This window comes from Oncorhynchus clarkii, chromosome 23 (genome assembly GCF_045791955.1).
Source record: "Oncorhynchus clarkii lewisi isolate Uvic-CL-2024 chromosome 23, UVic_Ocla_1.0, whole genome shotgun sequence".
In the NCBI taxonomy this organism is placed as follows: domain Eukaryota; kingdom Metazoa; phylum Chordata; class Actinopteri; order Salmoniformes; family Salmonidae; genus Oncorhynchus; species Oncorhynchus clarkii.
Window position 1 is genome coordinate 13287589 of NC_092169.1, and position 21399 is coordinate 13308987.

General features: G+C 39.7%; 1 protein-coding gene across 1 annotated transcript in view; it reads right to left on the minus strand.

Annotated features, from left to right (window-relative positions):
• Positions 1 to 439: 439 nt before the first annotated feature.
• LOC139381115 (cGMP-dependent protein kinase 1-like) overlaps positions 440 to 21399 on the minus strand; it is a 148057-nt gene continuing 127097 nt past the window's right edge. Inside the window, exons 8-18 of the mRNA XM_071124404.1 lie at positions 12765 to 12830; positions 10688 to 10762; positions 7697 to 7793; positions 5976 to 6115; positions 5795 to 5884; positions 5513 to 5654; positions 5234 to 5397; positions 5028 to 5150; positions 4872 to 4934; positions 4349 to 4415; positions 440 to 4260 (exon numbers count right to left, since the gene is read on the minus strand). Coding sequence (XP_070980505.1) covers positions 4162 to 4260; positions 4349 to 4415; positions 4872 to 4934; positions 5028 to 5150; positions 5234 to 5397; positions 5513 to 5654; positions 5795 to 5884; positions 5976 to 6115; positions 7697 to 7793; positions 10688 to 10762; positions 12765 to 12830 — 1126 coding nt within the window. The 3' untranslated portion in view covers positions 440 to 4161. The remainder of the gene's footprint in view (positions 4261 to 4348; positions 4416 to 4871; positions 4935 to 5027; positions 5151 to 5233; positions 5398 to 5512; positions 5655 to 5794; positions 5885 to 5975; positions 6116 to 7696; positions 7794 to 10687; positions 10763 to 12764; positions 12831 to 21399) is intronic.

Here is a 21399-nt window from a genome sequence, read left to right on the forward strand (position 1 = left end):
TGATATTTCTTATTCGCTTTGGAAGTTACGAGCCTGAAACCTGGGAGCTAGAATTGAGTAAGCCCTTATAATTGCCATTGTAAGAGCATGGTCTCTCTCTCAAAAAAATTCTGGTTGGTTTTTCTTTGGATTTTCTCCTACCATATCTATTGTGTTACATTCTCCTACATTATTTTAACATTTCTACAAACTTCAAAGTGTTTCCTGTCCAATGTTATCAATTATATGCATATCCTGGTTTCAGGGCCTGAACAACAGGCAGTTTACTTTGAGCAGGTCATTCAGGCGGAAATTGAGAGAAAAGGGGCCTAGCCCTGAGAAGTTTTTAAACAGATGATCAAAATAACACAATTCTCCTAAAGAAATAAAGCAAGTGCATTACAATGTAATCCAGCACTTAAATATCAATACACAAAAACAATATACAGTGCTCATAATATTGTATCCATTCATATTTAATACAGCACCTATATTTACAGTACAGTAGAAACGACAGCACTGAAGGCATTAAAACCCCATTAAAAGTGGTAAATTAAACTATTGTGGAGTGAAAATATGACTTACCCAATTGAAGGGATGGTATTTATATTGATTGGTTAGCAGCTACATGATGACAGAGCAACTCAGAGGATGAGGATGTCAGACATTTGCAATACATAAGGTTGATGTGTAGCTAAGCGTAAACCAAATGTAGTGGATGTTTAAATTACATCTTTATTGACTATTCGTCCTATGCCTGTGAAATAAAAGTTGATCTGAGTATCTTAGTTATTGTTGTTGGTTAAATTAGTTCATAACTGCGTAATTACAAATTGCTTTCAAGAAATGAGGAATTAATATGTGAAAGGTCACAATTTTATCAGAAACACAGAACAGAAATTGTGTTTTTTAAGGTAAGTACAGTAGCTGTTATATACATTGTACATGAATTCCTAAAGTAGATGGGTGTAGCAGCTGTGTATGTGTGAGATTGTAACTTCATACAATATGTACATATACATTGGCTTGCGAAAGTATTCACTCCCCTTGGCATTTTTCCTATTTTGTTGCCATACAACCTGGAAATAAAATAGATTTTGGGGAGGTTTGTATCATTTGAGTTACACAAATTTACACAAATGCACAGTTACACAAATTTACACAAATGCCTACCACTTTGAAGATGCAAAATATTTTTTATTGTGAAACAAACAAGAAATAAGACAAAAAAAAACAGAAAACTTGAGTGTGCATAACTTTTCACCCTCCCCCAAAGTCAATAAATTGTAGAGCCATCTTTTGCAGTGATTACAGCTGCAAGTCCTGGGGTATGTCTCTATAGAGCTTGGCACATCTAACCACTTAGATTATTGCCCATTCTTTAATGCAAAACTGCTCCAGCTCCTTAAAGTTGGATGGCTTCCACTGGTGTACAGCAATCTTTAATTCATACCACATATTCTCAATTGGATTGAGGTCTGGGCTTTGACTAGGCCATTCCAAGACATTGAAATGTTTCCCCTTAAACCACTTGAGTGTTGCTTTAGGAGTATGCTTAGGGTCATTGTCATGCTGGAAGGTGAACCTCCGTCCCAGTCTCAAATCTCTGGAAGACTGATACAGGTTTCCCCTCAAAAATGTCCCTGTATTTAGCGCCATCCATCATTCCTTCAATTCTGACAAGTTTCCCAGTCCCTGCTGATGAAAAACATCCCCACAGCATGATGCTGCCACCACCATGCTTCACTGTGGAGATGGTGTTCTCGGGGTGATGAGAGGTGTTCGGTTTGCACCAGACATAATGTTTTACTTGATGGCCAAAAAGCTCAATTTTGTGTCATCTGACCAGAGTACCTTCTTCCATATGTTTGGAGAGTCTCCCACATGCCTTTTGGTGAACACCAAACGTGTTTGCTTATTTTCTTCTTTAAGCAATGGATTTTTTCTGGCCACTCTTCCGTACAGCCCAGCTCTGTGGAGTGTACATCTTGAAGTGGTCCTACGGACAGATACTCCAATCTCCGATATGGAGCTTTGCAGCAGGGTTATCTTTGGTCCCTTTGTTGCCTCTCTGATTAATTCCCTCATTGCCTGTTCCGTGAGTTTTGGTGGGTGGCCCTCTCTTGACTGGTTTGGTGTGGTGCCATAATCTTTCCAAATATGAATAATGGATTTAATGGTGCTCCGTGGGATGTTCAAAGATTCTGATATTTTTTTATAAACCAACCCTGATCTGTACTGTACTTTGTCCCTGACCTGTTTGGAGAGCTCCTTGGTCTTCATGGTGCCGCTTGCTTGGTGGGGCCCCTTGTTTAGTGGTGTTGTGGAATCTGGGGTCTTTCAGATCAGGTGTATATAGATTAGATTGCACACAGGTGGACTTTATTTAACTAGTTATGTGACCTCTGAAGTTAATTGGTTGCACCATATCTTATTTAGGGGAATCATAGGAAAGGGGGGTGAAAGGGGCATGCACCACTTTTCCATTTTTTATTTTTTAATTTTTTAAACAAGTTATTTTTTTCATTTCAGTTCACCGATTTGGACTATTTTGTGTATATCCATGACATGAAATCCAAATAAAAATCCACAGGTTGTAATGCAACAAAATAGGAATAATGCCAAGTGGATGAATACTTTTGCAAGGCACTATACTCTGTCTGTGTCTAAAAGTAATATTAAGAACAGTAACATTCAGGTTCATCATGAGCACTTGGTACCTGTTTGACTTGTCAGACTCAGTGGTAACATCCTGTTTCCCTATTGAGAAGGCCCACATACCAGTGTTGTACTGTAGGTAAGCCAAACCTTGTGGAACAGCTACAGTAATAGGAGTCTTTAGAGAAAACAGGGTGCAGAGAGAAAGCCTTCCAAACATGGACCCAGCCTGCCCAACCTTTTAGGAGCAGTGCAGCTACGTGGCAGCAACAGAAAACTAATCTTACACCCTATACTAAATTTGACTTGTTTTAACGGTTCTTCTAGTGTTCTTACACTCACATACTCTCATATACAAGTTACTGCCAAAATAATGGTAACACTTGAGTAAATGAAGGATGCAAAGTATATTGAAACCAGGTGCTTCCACACAGGTGTGGTTCCTGAGATAATTAAGCAATTAAAATCCCGTCATGCTTAGGGTCATATATAAATGCTGGGGAGGACATTATTTTGCAGACCATGGCTATGCCCCCATAGGATGACAATGCCCCCATCCACAGGGCACGACTGGTTTGATAAGCATGAAAATTATGTAAACTATATATTTTTTTATTTATTTAGCTAGGCAAGTCAGTTAAGAACAAATTCTTATTTACAATGATGGCCTACACCGGCCAAACACAGACGACGCTCGGCCAATTGTGCACCGCCCTATGGGACTCCCAATCACGTCCGGTTGTGATACAGCCTGGTTTCTAACCTGGGTGACTATAGTGACACCTCTAGCACTGAGATGCAGTGCCTTAGACCACTGCGCCACTCGGGACATGGTTGTCTCAGTCACCAGATCTCAACCCAATTGAACACTTTATGTGAGATTCTGGAGCATTTTCCACCATCATCAACAAAACCCCATATTATGGCATTTTTTGTTGAAGAATGATGTCACATCCCTCCAACAGACACTTGTGGAATCAATGCCAAGGTGCATTGAAGCTGTTCTGGCTTGTTGTAGACCAACCTATTAAGTCACTTTATGTTGGTGTTTCCTTTATTTTGGGCTGTATATTGTACATACTCTCATTCTCACACACTCTCTCTGCTAAAGAAATAAGCATTGTTTTAGCTCCAGGACTTGCCCTGTGTGTTTGTGTGTGAGTTTGGTTTGGTTTGGTTTGGTTTGGTGTGTGCGTGTGTGTGTGTGAGTGTGCGTGTGCGTTTGGTTTGGTGTGTGTGTGTGTGTGTGTGTGCGTGCGGGTGCGTGTGTGTGTGTGTTTGTGTATTTGCTTGCATGTGCATATGTGTGAGAACCCTGAGAAAGTACTATGGTCATTACATGCTAGTCCCAGAGCCACATGTAGCGAAGACATATTGCTGACCCAGGGCATTTTTTTTGTCCTCTTCCTCTCCTCCCCTCTCCACTTCCTCTGTATCGCAGTCTTTAGAATTCAGCTATATCCTGAAGTAGGCGTCCAGGCCAATGACATAAGATAATTTGGTTTTGGGGGTGGGGGTGACATTTTAAAAATCATTGTCCCAGCCAGAATTGTCATCTGGGGGTGGGTCTTCCTTGTCCTCTGGGAAGTTGTCAAAGTTACTCGTGTCCATTGGTGATATCACCTGATTGACAGAAAAAGACAGACAGTATTGAGCCACTTGAAACACTGATGAAAGCAGCTTGTTGAGGAAATGTTGGTTTGTGACTTACATTAGGGATGATAGGGGGTGCCAGCGTTCCTTTCCTTAGACCTTCCCAGTTAAAGCCCTCAAACCATCTGGAAATGTATAGAAATTGTTAAAGAAACTGTCCAGTGAAAATCTCTCCTTTTAAAATAATGTTGCTGACAAAGCATAAATAAAATAAAAAAATAAAATCCCACCTCAAACTTCTATCTCAAACAGACCATTTAAAAAATGCTTTCTATTTCCTCATAGAGGATAATGTCATTCTCCTGAGGAGGATGAGCTGGCCAAACAGCTGTCTACTTGCATTAATATTTCTAAAGACTGGTATACGCCCACACCATTCTGTTTTCTGGGGTACGCCCACACCATTCCAACAAAGAAAAATTGCTTTTTAACATACTTAGTTTCTATTTTTTTGGAAGGAAAACTCATCTTGTAATTAATTACAGGTCATATCACATAGAAATCTGGAAACACTGAATAGTTACTTTAAATATATAAATGTGGGAAGATGAGTAGAACAATATGGCTATCCATGAACTTACTTGTGCTTTTGGATGTCTTTGACACCGTTTTTCAAGTTTCCTAGTCTTTCTGAAGGATTGTCCCTAAAATGGACACATCATCATTCATACTCTTGTTAACACTAAATTACATTAAACAGTAATTGTTGAGGGTGGACAAAATGGTTCGGGACTCACCTGCATAGTTTTTTTATTAAGTTGGCAGCGTTTTTGGTGATCTTCTTTGGAAATTCGATCATGTCAATGCCCCTCAAGATGATGTTATATGTCTTCATGGGATCAGGGCCAGAGAAGGGAGGGCTGGAAACAGGGGTGGAGGTAGACACTCAAATGTATACATCTGACCTTACACTTTCATTTAAGATGATCAGGTTTGTCTGTACCTGCCGGTGAGGAGCTCAAACATGAGGATTCCTAGAGACCAGTAGTCAGCTGAAATGTCATGGCCTTTGTTCAGAATGATCTCTGGTGCCACGTATTCTGGTGTTCCACAGAACGTCCACGTTTTCTTCCCAAACTCGATCTTCTTGGCAAAGCCAAAGTCCACCTATACAAAGGACATGTGAAATACATTCTTAGAGGTAACCTGCAGTGTTAATAATTCAAAGGGTTAGAGGTTTAGGTCATCAAGCTTTGAATCCACAATGTTGTGTGTCTCTTACTAGCTTGGCATAGCCCTTGTGGTCCAGTATAAGGTTCTCTGGTTTAAGGTCTCTGTAGATGATGCCTTTGGAATGTAGGTAGGCGAATGCTTCCACCACACACGCTGTGTAGAACCTTGTGGTTGAATCCTCAAACGAACCCCTGGAGAAGGAAGTGACAATGACCTCTTTAAAATAAGTCACATTTTTAACAGGCACACATCGGCCAGATCTTCCATAGTCTCACTGAAACACATATGGGCACAATGACATTAGTTTAAATATTGACCATTTAAGGCTCACCGGTCTCTAAGAATGGTCCACAGCTCTCCTCCCAGACAAGCCTCCATCAGCATGTAGAGGTACTTACTGTCCTTAAACGTCCTGTACAGTCTGAATACAAAACACAGAGGGTGTGTCCTCTGTAGGATTGACTGTGAATTAAAAGTGTGTCTGTGGAAAGGCGTTGCATGCATGTCTCTACCTGACAATGAAGTCAGAGTGGGCCTCCTGCATGATGAGTTTCTCAGAGCGGATATGCTCTTGCTGTCGCGTGTCCACAATGTGACGCTTCTTCAGAATCTTCATGGCAAACGTCTTCACCTCGTCACTTTTCAGCTGAACCTATCGACACAGGAGAGAGGAGAGCTCTGTCAGCTCTAAGCAATGGTTAAATTAAACATCAATGCAATATAATATACAGTGCCTTCAGAAAGGATTCAGACCCCTTGACTTTTTCCACATTTTGTTATGTTACAGCCTTATTCTAAAATGGATTAAATAGTTGTTTTTCCTCAGCAATCTACACACAATACCCCATAATGACAAAGTGAAAACAGGTTGTTAGAAATACCTTATTTACATAAGTATTCAGACTCTAAGTTGAGCTCAGGTGCATCCTGTTTCCATTGATCATCCCTGAGATGATTCTACAACTTCATTGTAGTCCACCTGTGGTAAATTCAATTGATTGAACATGATTTTGAAAGGCACACACCTGTCTATATAAGGTCCCACAGTTGACAGCGCATGTCATAGCAAAAACCAAGCCATGAGGTTGAAGGAATTGTCCATAGAGACAGGATTGTGTCGAGGCACAGATCTGGGGAAGGGACGGCAAAAAAATGAAGGTCCACAAGAACACAGTGGCCTCCATCGTTCTTAAATGGAAGAAGTTTGGAACCACCAAGACCCTTCCTAAAGCTGGCCGCCCGACCAAACTGTGCAATCGGGGGAGAAGGGCCTTGGTCAGGGAGGTGACCAAGAACCAGATGGTCACTCTGACAGAGCTGGACACATGATCATTGTCAGCACCCCAAATACATGTGTGCCAAGCTTGTAGCGTCATGCCCAAGAAGATTCGATGATGTAATCGCTGCCAAAGGTGCTTCAATAAAGTACTGAGTAAAGGGTCTAAATACTTATGTAAATGTCATATTTCAGTTTTTTATATTCTATAAACTAGCAAACATTTCTAAAACCTTGTTTTGCTTTGTCATTATGGGGTATTGTGTAGATTGTGTTGATTGTGTTGATGAGGGAAAAAAATACATGTAATCAATTTTAGAATAAGGCTGTAACGTAACAAAATGTGGAAAAGTCAAGGGGTCTGAATACTTTCCAATGGCACTGTAAGTGGCAGCTTAGCCTCTTACGCTTCCGAGTGTGGACGTCCCACACTCATCACTAAAGTAGATTCCAGAAGAGTGAACAATCCCTTTACAAGTCAGAATGTTAAATAAACTTAATTTTAACTTTGCCATTTGTCCACTAAATCCGTCGTTATGCCGTTGGAAATGTGAAACAAAATATCCACAGGAAAGTGTCATTAAACCGACTTCTAAATACAGATCTCCCACAGTTTGTTTGTTCACCTGAGGTAGACACACACATTGTAAATATATGCTTGCGATGCATGTATACTAATCAAGCTCATGCAGGTGTTTGCACGGTTTTGCGCATGTGCCAGGTAACAGAGATCTCAATGGCAGTACCAGCATTCAAAAAAGTTGGTTTAATTATACTTTTCTATGGATATTTTGTCTAATATTTTTTGCATAAGGACCACCCAAGTGGAAAACCGGCAGAGGAAGTTCAAATGACAGTTTATTCAACATTCAACACAAGTCTATACAAGGCACCTTTCGTAAAGCTATAGCTTGATATTAGGTCAGGAGACCTTCAAGTGGCAGCTGTGGTTCCTACCAGCTCTACACGGCCAAAGCCACCAACCCCCAGTGTGTCGATGATGTTGAAGTCAACCAGATTGAGGTTGGAGAAGAAAGAATTCTCTGCTTCGTACCTGCAGGGAAAGACAAGGACATGTTAATTCAATTGAACTGTCACCCTCCACTCATCCAAGACACAGGGCCATTTTCCACATGCCCAGTCGCCGATATCCCCAACTCCCAGTGTCTTCTCTTGTTTATTGTTTAATCCAGTGGACCTTATCCGCTCAATGGTGTGATTGGGAGAATCAGTACAGATATAGGCCTGAGCCCTCAGGATAAAAGGTTTCTGGGTCAACCAAGCCAGAGGATCTTCAACACCTTCGGTCTCTGTTCCCTGAGAAATTAAGCTAATTGATTGCACACAAAATTGTCATTTGAATTTATAGGATTCATATAATTTTCAATAAACATAGTACCTAACATCCTATTTGGACCAACAAAAAAAATCTAACAATGAGTAAGACATTAGGAATCCAAAGAAATGGTCCTTATTCATTGTGAATTTGTTTTTTTCCCATGTTCAGAGAAATTAATCATTGAATATGTTGGGTTTCTGTCCCATCCTACATCCTGATATTACCAGGTTCGTCTGACCACTAGATGGTGCTGTTCCTGCTATTAGGTGATACAAAACGTATAGTTTGAAGAATCCCCCACCCCCTTTTCAATGTTAAAGGGATTTTTCACTGAAATTTCAAATTGCATATTATTTCCTTACCATGTAAGAAGTCTATGGACAAGGTATTACAGCAACCCATGCGTTGGTTTTGTTCACTTCCCCACTGTTTCAAATGGTACCTATATTAGCATTTTCAGGCTTCATATCCAAATCATCTATAAGTAACATTAATTGAGTTACAAAATGCATTTTAAGATACTTTAGGATGATTTGAACATGAAGCGTGAAAATGCTAATATACAGTAGGTACCATTGACTTGCATTGGATTTGTGCCACAAGTGCTAAAAAGTTAGCATCTGAAACAGTGACCAAAAAAAACAGCGCATAGGTTGCTGTCATACCTTGTCAATAGTCTGCTTACAAGGTTAGTAAACCAATGTCATTTTGTAATTTGGGTGAACTATCCCTTAAACATTGAGGTGTTTGGGGGGGATTCTTTAAAAAAAATCACTTAATAGCAGGATCAGCACCATCTAGTGGTCAGACAAACCAGGTAATATCAGGATGTAGGATGGGATATAAACCCAACAACTTTAATTACTCATTTCTCTGAACAGGGGGAAAAACATAGCCAAATTCACTGGGAATACATTACATAGGATGCTGAAACACTACTCTGAGCCGCAGCTCCATACTACTTGTATGGATCCTGAGTGTCGTCGTGGTCTAACGCACTGCATCACAGTGCTAGAGACGTCACTACAGACCCGTGTTCGATCCCGGGCTGTATTACAACCTCCCATGATTGGGAGTCGCATACGGCAGAGCACAATTGGCCCAGAGTCGTCCGGGTTAATGAAGGGAGGGTTTGGCCAGGGTAGGCTATCATTGTAAATAAGAATTTGTTTTTACCTGACTTGCCTAGTCAAAGAAAGGTTGAACATTTTATTTTTATTTCTATATTGTTTGAATATGCTCTGAATCCTATAAATTAAAATGGCCAATTTGGATGTAATCAATGAGCTTTATTTTCCAGAGATCAAATTTAATTTCAACAAAATAATGTTGCAGCAAGATATTTCAGAACAATCTGAGATGGTGGTTGTCAAAATCCTCTTCCTTGTGTTTTTTGAGGTAGAACTACCCAGTTGTCCCCTCTCCCTGTCAAGAGTGTCACAAGTCAAGGGGTGATGGTTGAGGCCAGGAATTTTTCCTGACCAAGTGCCCTGAGGAGGGATGCGTTATATCTCAATTCAGCCCTACCTCAGTCAATAGCTCATTTGATGTTGTAAAACTAGTTAATGGCCACTAGATGGCAGACTTGTACCATTACCATCACAGGTAAAAGACTGCAACAGCTAAACCAAACTATTATTTCTGCAGTTGAGAATAAAAGTAAGCATAAATTCATTAACATGTGTAGAATTGCATAGAATTGCAGATATTCTGAAAAACAATTAGTTATTCTATACAAGTGTGATGAAACAAATACATGCACCCCCCTGTTTCTGTTTCTAGACAAATTAATTTTGATAGATGAGATCCTTTATGAGATACAACAATAGAACACAACATTTTGTATTGTATACAACAACCTTCAGTTCAACTGCACAACCTGGGATGGAATTATTCTGAAAGACATTAACAATGTATCATATTGAACACGATACAACATATTGTCCAGTAGGTTCCAGGACAGACTCCATTCACTGTCAGTCTCAAACGGAGGCCTCATGGCAGTGACCAACACAAGTCTCTCTCTCCATTATCATCCTTTTTTCCAGGAAGTAAGCATAACAGTGAACCGTTATTTTGATTTATACTTCCCCCAAAAATACATTTCAGTTTGAGAGGCTGACATTTCAAATGTACCATACACTATGAGGTACACAAAGCCATGTATCCTGAAATAACTGTATGTAAGGTTAACAACAACATATTTAAATATCCCATACTGACTTTCAACAAAGAACAAAATACTACCAAAAGAGTTCCCAAAGCTGTCGTGAAACCATGTTTAATCCACAGTTTATGGTTTAAACCACGGTTTGTGTTTCTCCTCAACTTGTCTCACAAGATTACCCTGTTCTGAGCTGGCATCCCTTTATGCCAACAACAACACACCACAGCCCCTTTACTAGGGTGCCTGGTGTCTGGTGCTATGCTCCTGCTTCCACGGTTACAGATAACATATTGGTTCCTCCAAGGGGTGCGGTAGAGGTCACAACTTTCACTTCCTGGTCTGTCACCAGAGAATTGCGTTGTTATGTAACAGACCTTAGGTCGACCAAACCTCAAAGCCAAGTAAAGCCAGCTATCAAAATGAGTAAATAAATGCGATTTACCTCGCCTTGACCTCAGCATCCTCACAGCCTTTACTGGACACCTCCTCCAACCCTCCAATCAGGTGCTTGAACGAGCTGCAGCACAGGAATTGAAACAGTGTTTGTGAGAAATGTTATATGTGTTCAAGACATTGATCCCATTCCATTGAAGAAGCTGTTATATCTTGATATATACTGTATGTATTGTTGTCTCTTTAAGTAATCACGCCAGTTGTCTAAATGACAAAAACATTGCTAATTGGTGTTTTGGTTCATTAACTGTGGCATAACAGCCCTTTGATATTTGTGATTGATAGCAAATACTTAATAAGCAGGTATCTATAGATATCCCTAGACACTTATTCTCCATATGACTCATCTAGTGCAGCAGTGTATTGCATATTTATGAAACCTTTATGAATGTTTAATAAACCTTTATAAGATTGTTGTTTGACGTGATAACCACTTGGTCTCACTTTACACGACCCCAAGACCATCTGTTTACTTTATAATAACCAGATTCCCTACACATATCATCTCTATTTGGATGTGCTTGAACGCCGAGACCCATAAATCATTAAGCTAATACACATGAATATGAAAATGATGCATAATATTGATAATATTGATATTTACAGCTGAAACACCAGCTGACAACCCTGGCTGACAAGGTTAAATCTTCTTCCCAAAAATACACACACGAGCGCACACGCATGCAAGCACGCACATCTGTGCTGGAATTTCCTTCTCACCATTATCCCCTGACTCTCATTCGTTTTCTCTTTTCTTCCCTCTCTTCCCTCTCCTTCTTTCCAGAAAAATAGCAGGCTGCCTGCCACCCGTAACCTCTCTCTCACGCTGGCTCCAAACCCAACCAGTTCTGGGTAACATATATGGTAAGCTGGCTATGTGAGGTGAGAGAGCATTTGGAGTCACAGACAGAGAGACAGAACATAATCACCACTCTCATTCAGATGGCCTGCTCCATTACAGGGGCTCAACTGATACCACCCAGCCTTGCTCTTGCATTACAGCAAACTCATATACTGCATGATGTTAGTGGTGACACAATGACAGACCATGATTTAAAAATGAGACCTTGTTTAACTTAAAGCCAACGCCTGCACCCCCGTGGGAAAATGTAATTAGCATCATAAAAAAATCCCCATCAAAATCCATCTGTTTAAACTGGGCTGCATCTCAATCTACCACATCCGCTAATGGCGGCCTTCCGCATCTGCATGGAAGGTGGCCAAGCTATTGCATTGTTTATCAGACCATGAGACATCCCGAGAGACTGTCTTTTCACGAAAACGCCTGTAGCGTCCGCGAAGTTTGGGCTAAACACTAAAATGACCCCACTATGGAAAGGTGAGACTCTCACGAACATATTTGGACCTAGGGCGCCCACAAGCCTCACAAGACTCTTCAGATGGTAGCCCGGTTCCTGTTTAAAAAATGGATAGAGTACAGTATACATGGATGTAGTTTAGTGTCCCAATTATTGTCTTTTTATATGGGTAAAAAAAATAATCCTGATCTTTCTTATATCTCTCAGTTAAAGGACACAAAAAAACGTTGACTATATGCTTTTCCATGGATGAATCTGTTATGCAATACATATCTATTGGATATTAGCAGTAAGGCCAAATTCAATGTTTCATCAAATAATGTTTTAATTATTTTTTTAAAATGATACCTAAAGGGTCCTAAAATTCAAGAACAAATAGATAAATGGTACGACCATCTTAATTCCATATGTTCGCTTAGTAGAACCCCCACAGCTTAGACTCTCAAGGAATAATGACACTTCCTGTACATATCTTGTAGATCAAGATTAATTTATTTTGAAATAATATGATTAATTCAATAAGTGGTCCTGTATGGCTCAGTTGGTAGAGCATGGTGTTGGCAATGTCAGGATTGTGGGTTTGATTCCCAGGGCCACTGATACAAAAAAATGTATGCACGCATGACTGTAAGTCACTTTAGATAACAGTGTCTGCAAAATGGCATTTGCTATGTGATATTGTAGACCAAATTATCAAAAGCATTTCAGAAGACAAAAGTAGGTACTGAGGATGTTTTGAACACTCACTCTCTGTCAATGACCAGACATGTCACGGTCTCTGCAGCGATGACGTTTGCTGTCCTGATGTCCTCCCTGGAACACACATACATCATTAGTAAAACACAGAATACAGCAGCATTTTATTGTATCAAACATTAATGACTTGGTTTGTGCTTAAAATGAAATATAGTTAGTAAACAATAAAAACAATTTGTTCCTAATGTTGATAAATCATAAAAAAAAACAGCTTTACAATCAATATAATCATATTCCATCGAAAGACATTTGATACATAAAAAAAACACAAGACTTTCCCATAGAAACATTTCATCATATAATTATAAAGCTTTGTTTTGACAAATACATGGACATTAGCGACAGGTTATGGTAACAAAAGTATAACCAGTTTTACTCTGTATCATCAATATCCTCTTCTTCCGAGGATTTGTCTGCCCAGTTGCTCTCAGAGTCTGAGTGATCCCCGGACTCTAAAGCCCTCTAGACTAACTCGCACGACAGGTCCTCACACACAGACTGTATCACTGTGCACAGTCAAATCTACACTTGTTGCTGGGCAGCCGAGTCCATGCAAGCTGTCTACACACACTTGCATACCACTAAGACACAATGAAACCTATTCTACTTTATCCAAATTCATAACAGGAAAACCCTGTTGCCAAAAGACGAGCATACACTAAATACAGTAAAAAACAAGAATGTAATCAAGTTCTACTCCAGAACGGTGAGAATGCATAGCACCATTAAAGCTGTTGACATGTCAGTGAAGTCACACTCTAGTGTCGCACTCTAGTGTCAAAGCAGGGGAGGAATGACCCATATGTATTCGCAGCTACGCAACTTATTTCACATGGACCAAGGTGACAAGTCCTTCTCATGCCATCCAGCCTTCTTATACACCCTTATACACGCACACACACACACGCACGCACGCACACACACACGCTCCCTATCTATCCCTATCACAGCTGCTGGAAACAAAAGAGAAAAAGAGAGGAGAGGAGAGGAGAGGAGAAGAAAAGAGAAGAGTCAATCATTTCGGAGTGCTGGGGTAAATATGGGGTAAAGAGAGAGGGGCTTTTCTCACATGGGCACGCACAAGGCATGTGGAGGAGGGAGGCTGAAGGGGTAGGAGGGGGGTATTAAGTGAACTAAATCCAGTCCCTGAGTGGTACATACTAGTACCTGCCTAAACACCTGCTCAGTGTGAATTGTGACTATGTGCCAAATGTAGCCCCTATGTCATTGTGCTACTGTTGTCAACAGTGTTTTGGCAGATACACCTGTCTCAAAAGGACTGTGTACGTTTATTTGTCCTTTTCCATGTTGAAAAAAATGCACACACACACATGCACACACACACATGATATCCCTGTGAGTTCCTTATTGCTTTCTATCTCAGACAATGAACAGAGTCCTTTACCCTAACTACTACATACACACAGAGACTAAGCTGCCAGCTGCGCTAATTTGCCTCATAAAAAGGTATTATTTACACACCATGGTGATTCCCTTTCATTAAGACACCAACAACCCAATACAGCCCGGTGGGTGGGATAGAAATCGTGGACCTTAGTGGATCCTGTTCATTTATTTTGTTGCTGTCAAATTGTTGATACTGACAACAGTAGTTGAATAACAATTTCTGCTGTCTGTTTTTAACCTCTTCAAATAATGTATTTGCGTCTTCAAATTTGCTTGTAAACAAAAAGCGAGAGAGACACCGAGTGAGAGAGAGAGAGAGAGAGGGACATAGAATGAGAGAGGGAGAGAGACAGAGAGAAAGACAGAGAGAGAGAGCAGCGGCATGTTTCTGAAATGTCCTTTAGAGCAGCACAGCAGAGAGCCGGCCGGCGGTGTTCATTTACATTTGGACGTTTTAATTCAACTGGTAATTGGATGGTGCTCTGGTGTCCCCAAGGAGGGGTTTATGGAAATACAGACTGGGGTGGGGTCTGAGACCAGCAACAATCAAATTGTTTCCATTTTCTGTCAATGAAACCACACTCTTTAAAAATCTCTCATCCTCTACTGACCCTCCGATCCACCCACACACATGAATGTACTCTCTCTCTCACACACACACACACACACACACACACACACACACACACACACACACACACACACACACACACACACACACTTCCCCGAAGGAAGGACAGAAGTGTTTCCCTTTTCCTAGAACATCTATTAACGAGATGAATGTACATGATACACTCTCTTCCTAGGTTATAGTATCAAATCAAATCAAACGTTATTTTTTTTAAAGTAAGAGTTCAGCGAAACACGCAAAGTCAAGTTTTTAAGAAAAGCCTCTGTTACGTAGGCTCTGAGTGTGTATTCCTGTGCGAGGGGGCACCTTGAAGGCGTAAACAGTGCTGAGTCAGTGGAGAATGATCTGAAAGTTAGTCGACTCAAAGACACCTATCATTGGTTGGTTGCAGGCGACTTAGAGCCATCTTAACACTGAAATGATCATAGTGGGGATTGATGCGGTCTGTAGGGGCGAGGGGCCAGGGTGAATGTGGGTTCTGTGTGAAACACAGTACTTGGTGAAGCCCTACTGGAGAAAGAAAAACCTTGTTCTGAAAAGTGTCTAAGTGACCCTCAGAAATGGTGAAATCCAATTATTTTAAATATGCTAGCCAGGTATGCCCTGGGAATCTCTGTGTGAGTGTTTTATAAAAGTGTTCTGTGTGGACGCGGTAGGTTGACTCTGTGTGGGTAACCTTTCAATTACGTTCTGTGTGAGTGGTCTGACCAATCCTGTGTGGATGGCTATTTAGTGGGGGTGATCATGAAGGCTTTGTGTGAGCCTGAGATAAATAATAATAAGTAGATAAGTTAATGATATGCAATGGTTTAAAATAGTTACATATGTGAAAGCTATGAACCAATCCACCTATAGAAGTAAGAAAATATTCCTGCAGGTTATAAAAATATTGATTTTAAGGATCGGAGTTCTGTTAACGGGACAGTTGTAAATCATGCAGCGCGTTATGCCAGGATAGCAGATTTTAGAGAAACAACACGTCGGTACATAATTCTTGTTAAAAAAGGATTTACTGCGAAAGAATACGATGGGATTATCTGAGAACAAAGCCCCATTAGAAAATAACTATTTCAACCAGCACAGGCGTAACAACATCAAAAATGGCAATAATTATTTTTTTTAACCTTTGACGATCTTCCTCTGTTTGCAATCCCAATGCTCAATGTTACTCAATTAATGGTATTTTGTTTGATAAAATCCATTTGATAGCCTAACACGAAACATTTTGTGAACCGCTTGTGTCGTGAATTCCGTCTCATTCCATTTTCAACGACACATTCGATGTAAATACACACACTAAGCGTGATTTTTCCAGTCATGTTTGGTTTCATTGTAATTGTAATGTTTATGTGTTGGAAGACCAACCCATGTAGTAAACACCGGCGTAAAGAGGGTCATTCGCCATTGAAGATTCATACTGGAAGGAGCCACGCATGTTATGCAGCTGTTTATATATCAATCAGTATGGCGACTAAGTCAGTGAAGCTAAATCTAAGTCTAGATATACAGAAATACAGCAATTGATCGGGAAAGTGAGACAGAGATTGTTGGAGGACGATTCATTTAGCGATTCCCAAATTTAGGAAAAAAATTTGAACGGAGAGAACATCGTTTTGGACTGGTAAGTTCTTCTCATGCTAATGCCGTTGTTTGAAATTAATAATTTAAAATATTATTTGTGAAATGAAATAGCCTATTTGAGGCTGTTGATGGGAGGGCAGGCCCACAACAATGGCCAAAGTGAAATGGAGACAGTAGATACAGCTGGTCTGTTGTAATATAATAAATCAGTAGATCTAGCTGGTCTGTCATAATATAATAGAGACAGTAGATCTAGCTGAAATGTCATAATATAAAATAGACAGTAGATCTAGCTGGTCTGTCATAATATAAATGAGACAGTAGATCTAGCAGGTCTATAATAATATATTCAACCTTATGTTCCCTGTACTCTATATATATATATCTGTTTATTATATCTGTTGATACAGGGCTCATATGTGAAACTATTCTAACTGAATATTTTCTTTCACAGTGACACTGACTCCGAATGGGAGCCCCCAGTGCCAAGTTGTCCATCCCCCACTGAAGCTGGTTCATCCAGCTCCTGCCACAAGTGGTGTTCATCTGCCCAAGTTTATTTCTGCAGGCATGGATGTGCCTCAGGGCCAAAAGGGCACAGCATGGAGGCGTTGCTGTGTTCTTTGCAAAATGAAGTCCCCCATCACCTGCACCACATGCTTGGTGACCCTCTGCTTTACAGCAGAAAGAGAGTGCTATGACACCTGGCATCAGCAGCACAATATTGTGTAGAGGACTGAGGGTCTTCCAAATATTGAAAGTGTTATTTTGTAAATGTAAATATATATTTTTTCATGTTTTTTTCTAAAAAAATGTTTTTTGGGGGGGTGTGTTAGAATACCATTTTGGTATTTTGTATATAGTTAGTCCATTCAAAATGTATAACTTCACCAATTTGGCCACTTGGGTACATTTGGGCTACTTGTGTGAGACACCTGGGTGACTTCATGATAAATGTCATGTAGTACACTCATTTTGGAAGTTATCATTCTGAAACTTTGCACAAGTACTGTTATGTTTTTCACTGAAATGGTCCCCATCATCCTATCTGAATGTTTGTTTTGTCTTGTTCATTTTAAAGATGATGATACAACAATGAAAATGAAAAAACATATGTTTTTTTCATTGTATTATCTAAATCAGATCTATTGTATTATATTCTCCTACATTCAATTCACATTTACACAAACTTCAGAGTGTTTTCTTTCAAATGAAACCAATAATATGCATATCCTTGGTTAAGTTAGATTTGGGTATGTCTTCAGGTGGAAATTGAAAAAGGTAGGGGGTTAGCTGTAAGAGGTTAACCTCTAGTGACTCCCCATCACGCATGAGGGAGCGTAATCATCGACTGACACTAATTAGCATAACGCAACGGACATAAATATTCCTAGAAAATATTCCTATTCATGAAAATCACAAGTGAAATATATTGAGACACAGCTTAGCCTTTTGTTAATCACCCTGTCATCTCAGATTTTCAAAATATGCTTTACAGCCAAAGCTAGACAAGTATTTGTGTAAGTTTATCGATAGCCTAGCATAGCATTTTGTCCAGCTAGCAGCAGGTAACTTGGTCACAAAAATCAGAAAAGCAATCAAATGAAATTGTTTACCTTTGATGAGCTTCGGATGTTTTCACTCACGAGACTCCCAGTTAGATAGCCAATGATCCTTTTTTCCCAAAATAGTATTTTTGTAGGCGAAATAGCTCCGTTTGTTCTTCACGTTTGGCTTAGAAATCCCCCGGGAATTGCAGTCACGAAAACGCCTAAAAATATTCCAAATTAGCTCCATAATATCGACAGAAACATGGCAAACGTTGTTTATAATCAATGCTCAAGGTGTTTTTCAAATATCTATTCGATAATATATCCACCGGGACAATTGGTTTTTCAGTAGGACCGATTGGAATAATGGCGACCTCTGTATTTTACGCGAGAATCACTCTGGGAGCCATCAGGGGACCAGTTGCGCAATGTAGCCGCTTACGGGTATTCTTCAACATAAATGCGTAAAACTACGTCACAATGCTGTAGACACCTTGGGGAGTACGGAGAAAAAGTAATCTGGTTGATAGCCCATTCACTGCTCAATAGGGACGCATTGGAACGCAGAGCTTTCAAAAGATGAGTCACTTCCAGATTTTTCTCAGGCTTTCGCCTGCAATATCAGTTCTGTTATACTCACAGACAATATTTTTACAGTTTTGGAAACTTTAGAGTGTTTTCTATCCTAAGGTGTCAATTATATGCATATTCTAGCATCTTGTCCTGACAAAATATCCCGTTTACTACGGGAACATTATTTTTCCAAAAGTGAAAATACTGCCCACCAACGCAGTTGGATTAGCAAGATTCTAGGCTTTCGACCCATGTGAGACACTTGTATTTTCATGAATGTTTAATATGACTATTTATGTAGCGATCACCGTATGTTGTCGAATTTAATCCCGCTAACGGGTTCGGTGCGCAGAGAGGTTAATATAACCCTACTGTCCAATTTACAGTATGCTATTACTGCGAAAAAATGCCATGCTATTGTTTGAGGAGAGCTACTAACAACAAAACACTTTTTTCAACATGATAGGTTTGATAAATTCACCTCTGAAGGTGAAATGTGTACTTACATTATAAAATATTGCTCTGATTTATCATCCAAAGGGTCCCAGAGATAACATGAAGTGTCGTTTAGTTAGATAAAATCCTTTTTCATTTCCCTAAAAGGTCCATATAGCACGCACAATCGATTTTGTATTTCCACTCGTTCAATTGCAAAAAAAGGAATCTGTGAAAATCTAACCCTAAACGTTGTTTGAACGAGTCAAATCACGTTCATATCTATTCCTCAGAGATCCTAGAAGGTATCAAGACTTCACTCTTTCATTAGGGTTTGTAGTATATCCTATAGGACACCATATTTGGTCAGAGAGCGACGCCTACATGGCATGCCGATGACGTAGGCGGTAATTCACTTGAAAGGCTGTATCTTTGTCAAATATGCACCAATCAGGGTCCAACAAAGCTAGCTAGATTTACATGGTTGCCCAGCTCATTGGCTATGTCGTAAAATTTAGGTATTAACCTTGTGCGACAGCATGATTTTCATTTTGGACAATGATTATAAGGATAATCAGAGTTGAAGTTATGAAAACTGGTTGTTTGCAAATGTTGAACTTATAATATGGCTACAAATACTTGGAAAGCTAAATCAAGGTCCAAGTATACGATTTGCCCAAATGTCCCTGGGGACCTCACACTAAGTCTTGTAGGTCAGTCATTCTTCAAGTTACCTATCTGAAATTTTGCACATACACTGCTGCCATCTTGTGGACACTAAAACCAGAGTCATGGCTAGAACAATGACCTTTCTCTTGCATGTCAAAGATGGTGGTAGAAAGAGACTGGTTGTTTTTTCTTTGTATTTTCTTCAACCAGATCTATTGTGTTATATTCTCCTACATTAAATTCACATTTCCACAAACTTCAAAGTGTTTCCTTTCAAATGGTACCAATAATATGCATATCCTTGCTTCAGGGCCTGAGCTACAGGCAGTTAGATTTGGGTATGTCATTTAGGCGAAAATTGAAAAAAAGGTGGCTATCCCTAAGAGGTTTTAAGTGTGTTTGGGAACAGTACTGTGTGAATGTGATATGAGAGCTGTGTGAACGTGGTAATAAGTTGGTTAATAAGTGTTGATAAAATGTTGTTTTGGGATTCCATCCATCACTGCCCATTACATAATATCTCCGGGTGGTATTGAGAGAGGGATGCTATTTTAGAAAGTAGAGGCAAGTCTATAATTTCTGGAATTCGAGAGAATGTGAAGAGCATTTTTCCTATGACCAGCAAGGCAGTGTCTGGGAACCTTCTGGGTTTTTTTCCCGCTGGGAGATTTCTGTGCCAATGAATTGGTTGATGTGAGTACCTAAGAATTTCTAACATTCTATATGAATTCTGTGAAGATATGGAAATATGATAAATTGTATGTGTGTATAATCGATTACTAGAGATTTGATAAAGTAATACTGGGATGCGATGCAACTTAAACAACCCATATGTAGACGTATGTTTGTTTTGTGTTGGTCTTTTTAATGGATAATTTGATAAAGATGAGGTTTAAGCATTATTAAACTGTCTTCAAAGTCTGGGCAATTGTCTCAGAAACTGATTGGAGTGTGTCCACTTTTGGTTAACTTACCCTAACGATGTAACTATAAAAACGCTTGTTGGATTTTCTCCGTCCGGGCACTATATTTGAAATAGAACTGCCCTAAAGGCCCAGTATGAGAGGAGTTGCTATATTTATTGAATAAACCTTTTTCCATAAAGTTAGAGCAAATTAAGATGGAATCTCGACCTAATTTATAAGGTCGTACAAAGCCTAGGTTATCCATCAAACTACTTATCATTGTGGAGTTAATGTGATGTAGTAAAGTAATTGAAATGTGTTGCATAAGAAAACAATACGCTTTTATTAAAAAGTGCAAGATCTGTTAAGATCTGTTTCCTAGCCAATGAACTCGTTGACTGCTAATCTATTCCTTTTGCACATGTGAGAATCTCTGAGGAGAACGCGTGGACCTGTATGGCTATTTTTGGGGAATTGTGTCGTTATTATGTGCATGATGTTATAACTACAAACAATTGTCATAGGGCTATTTGTGGGAATCACCGTTTCAGTAAAAGTGCCGGTTTTAGCCAGCTGGCTAATTTTCAACCGCAGTCCCTTGTCAGGTTATTAAAAACAATTACAATAACAATGCAAACTATCAATGAACAGTAAGCACACGCAGAGCAACATAGAACAAGCAACGCATAGCATGCAAAAAGCAACAAAACGTTTCCACACCTCACCAGCTACAGACAACATGGAAAGTAGCAATACACAGCTAGGGATTATTTTCACTAGTCTGATTGGCCTCTAGCCATGTCTTCATGTTTGTTTTAAGGTGTGATAGGTTGAACAGTTGTGTGTGTCTGATGGCAGGGCTTTCCAGACATGAG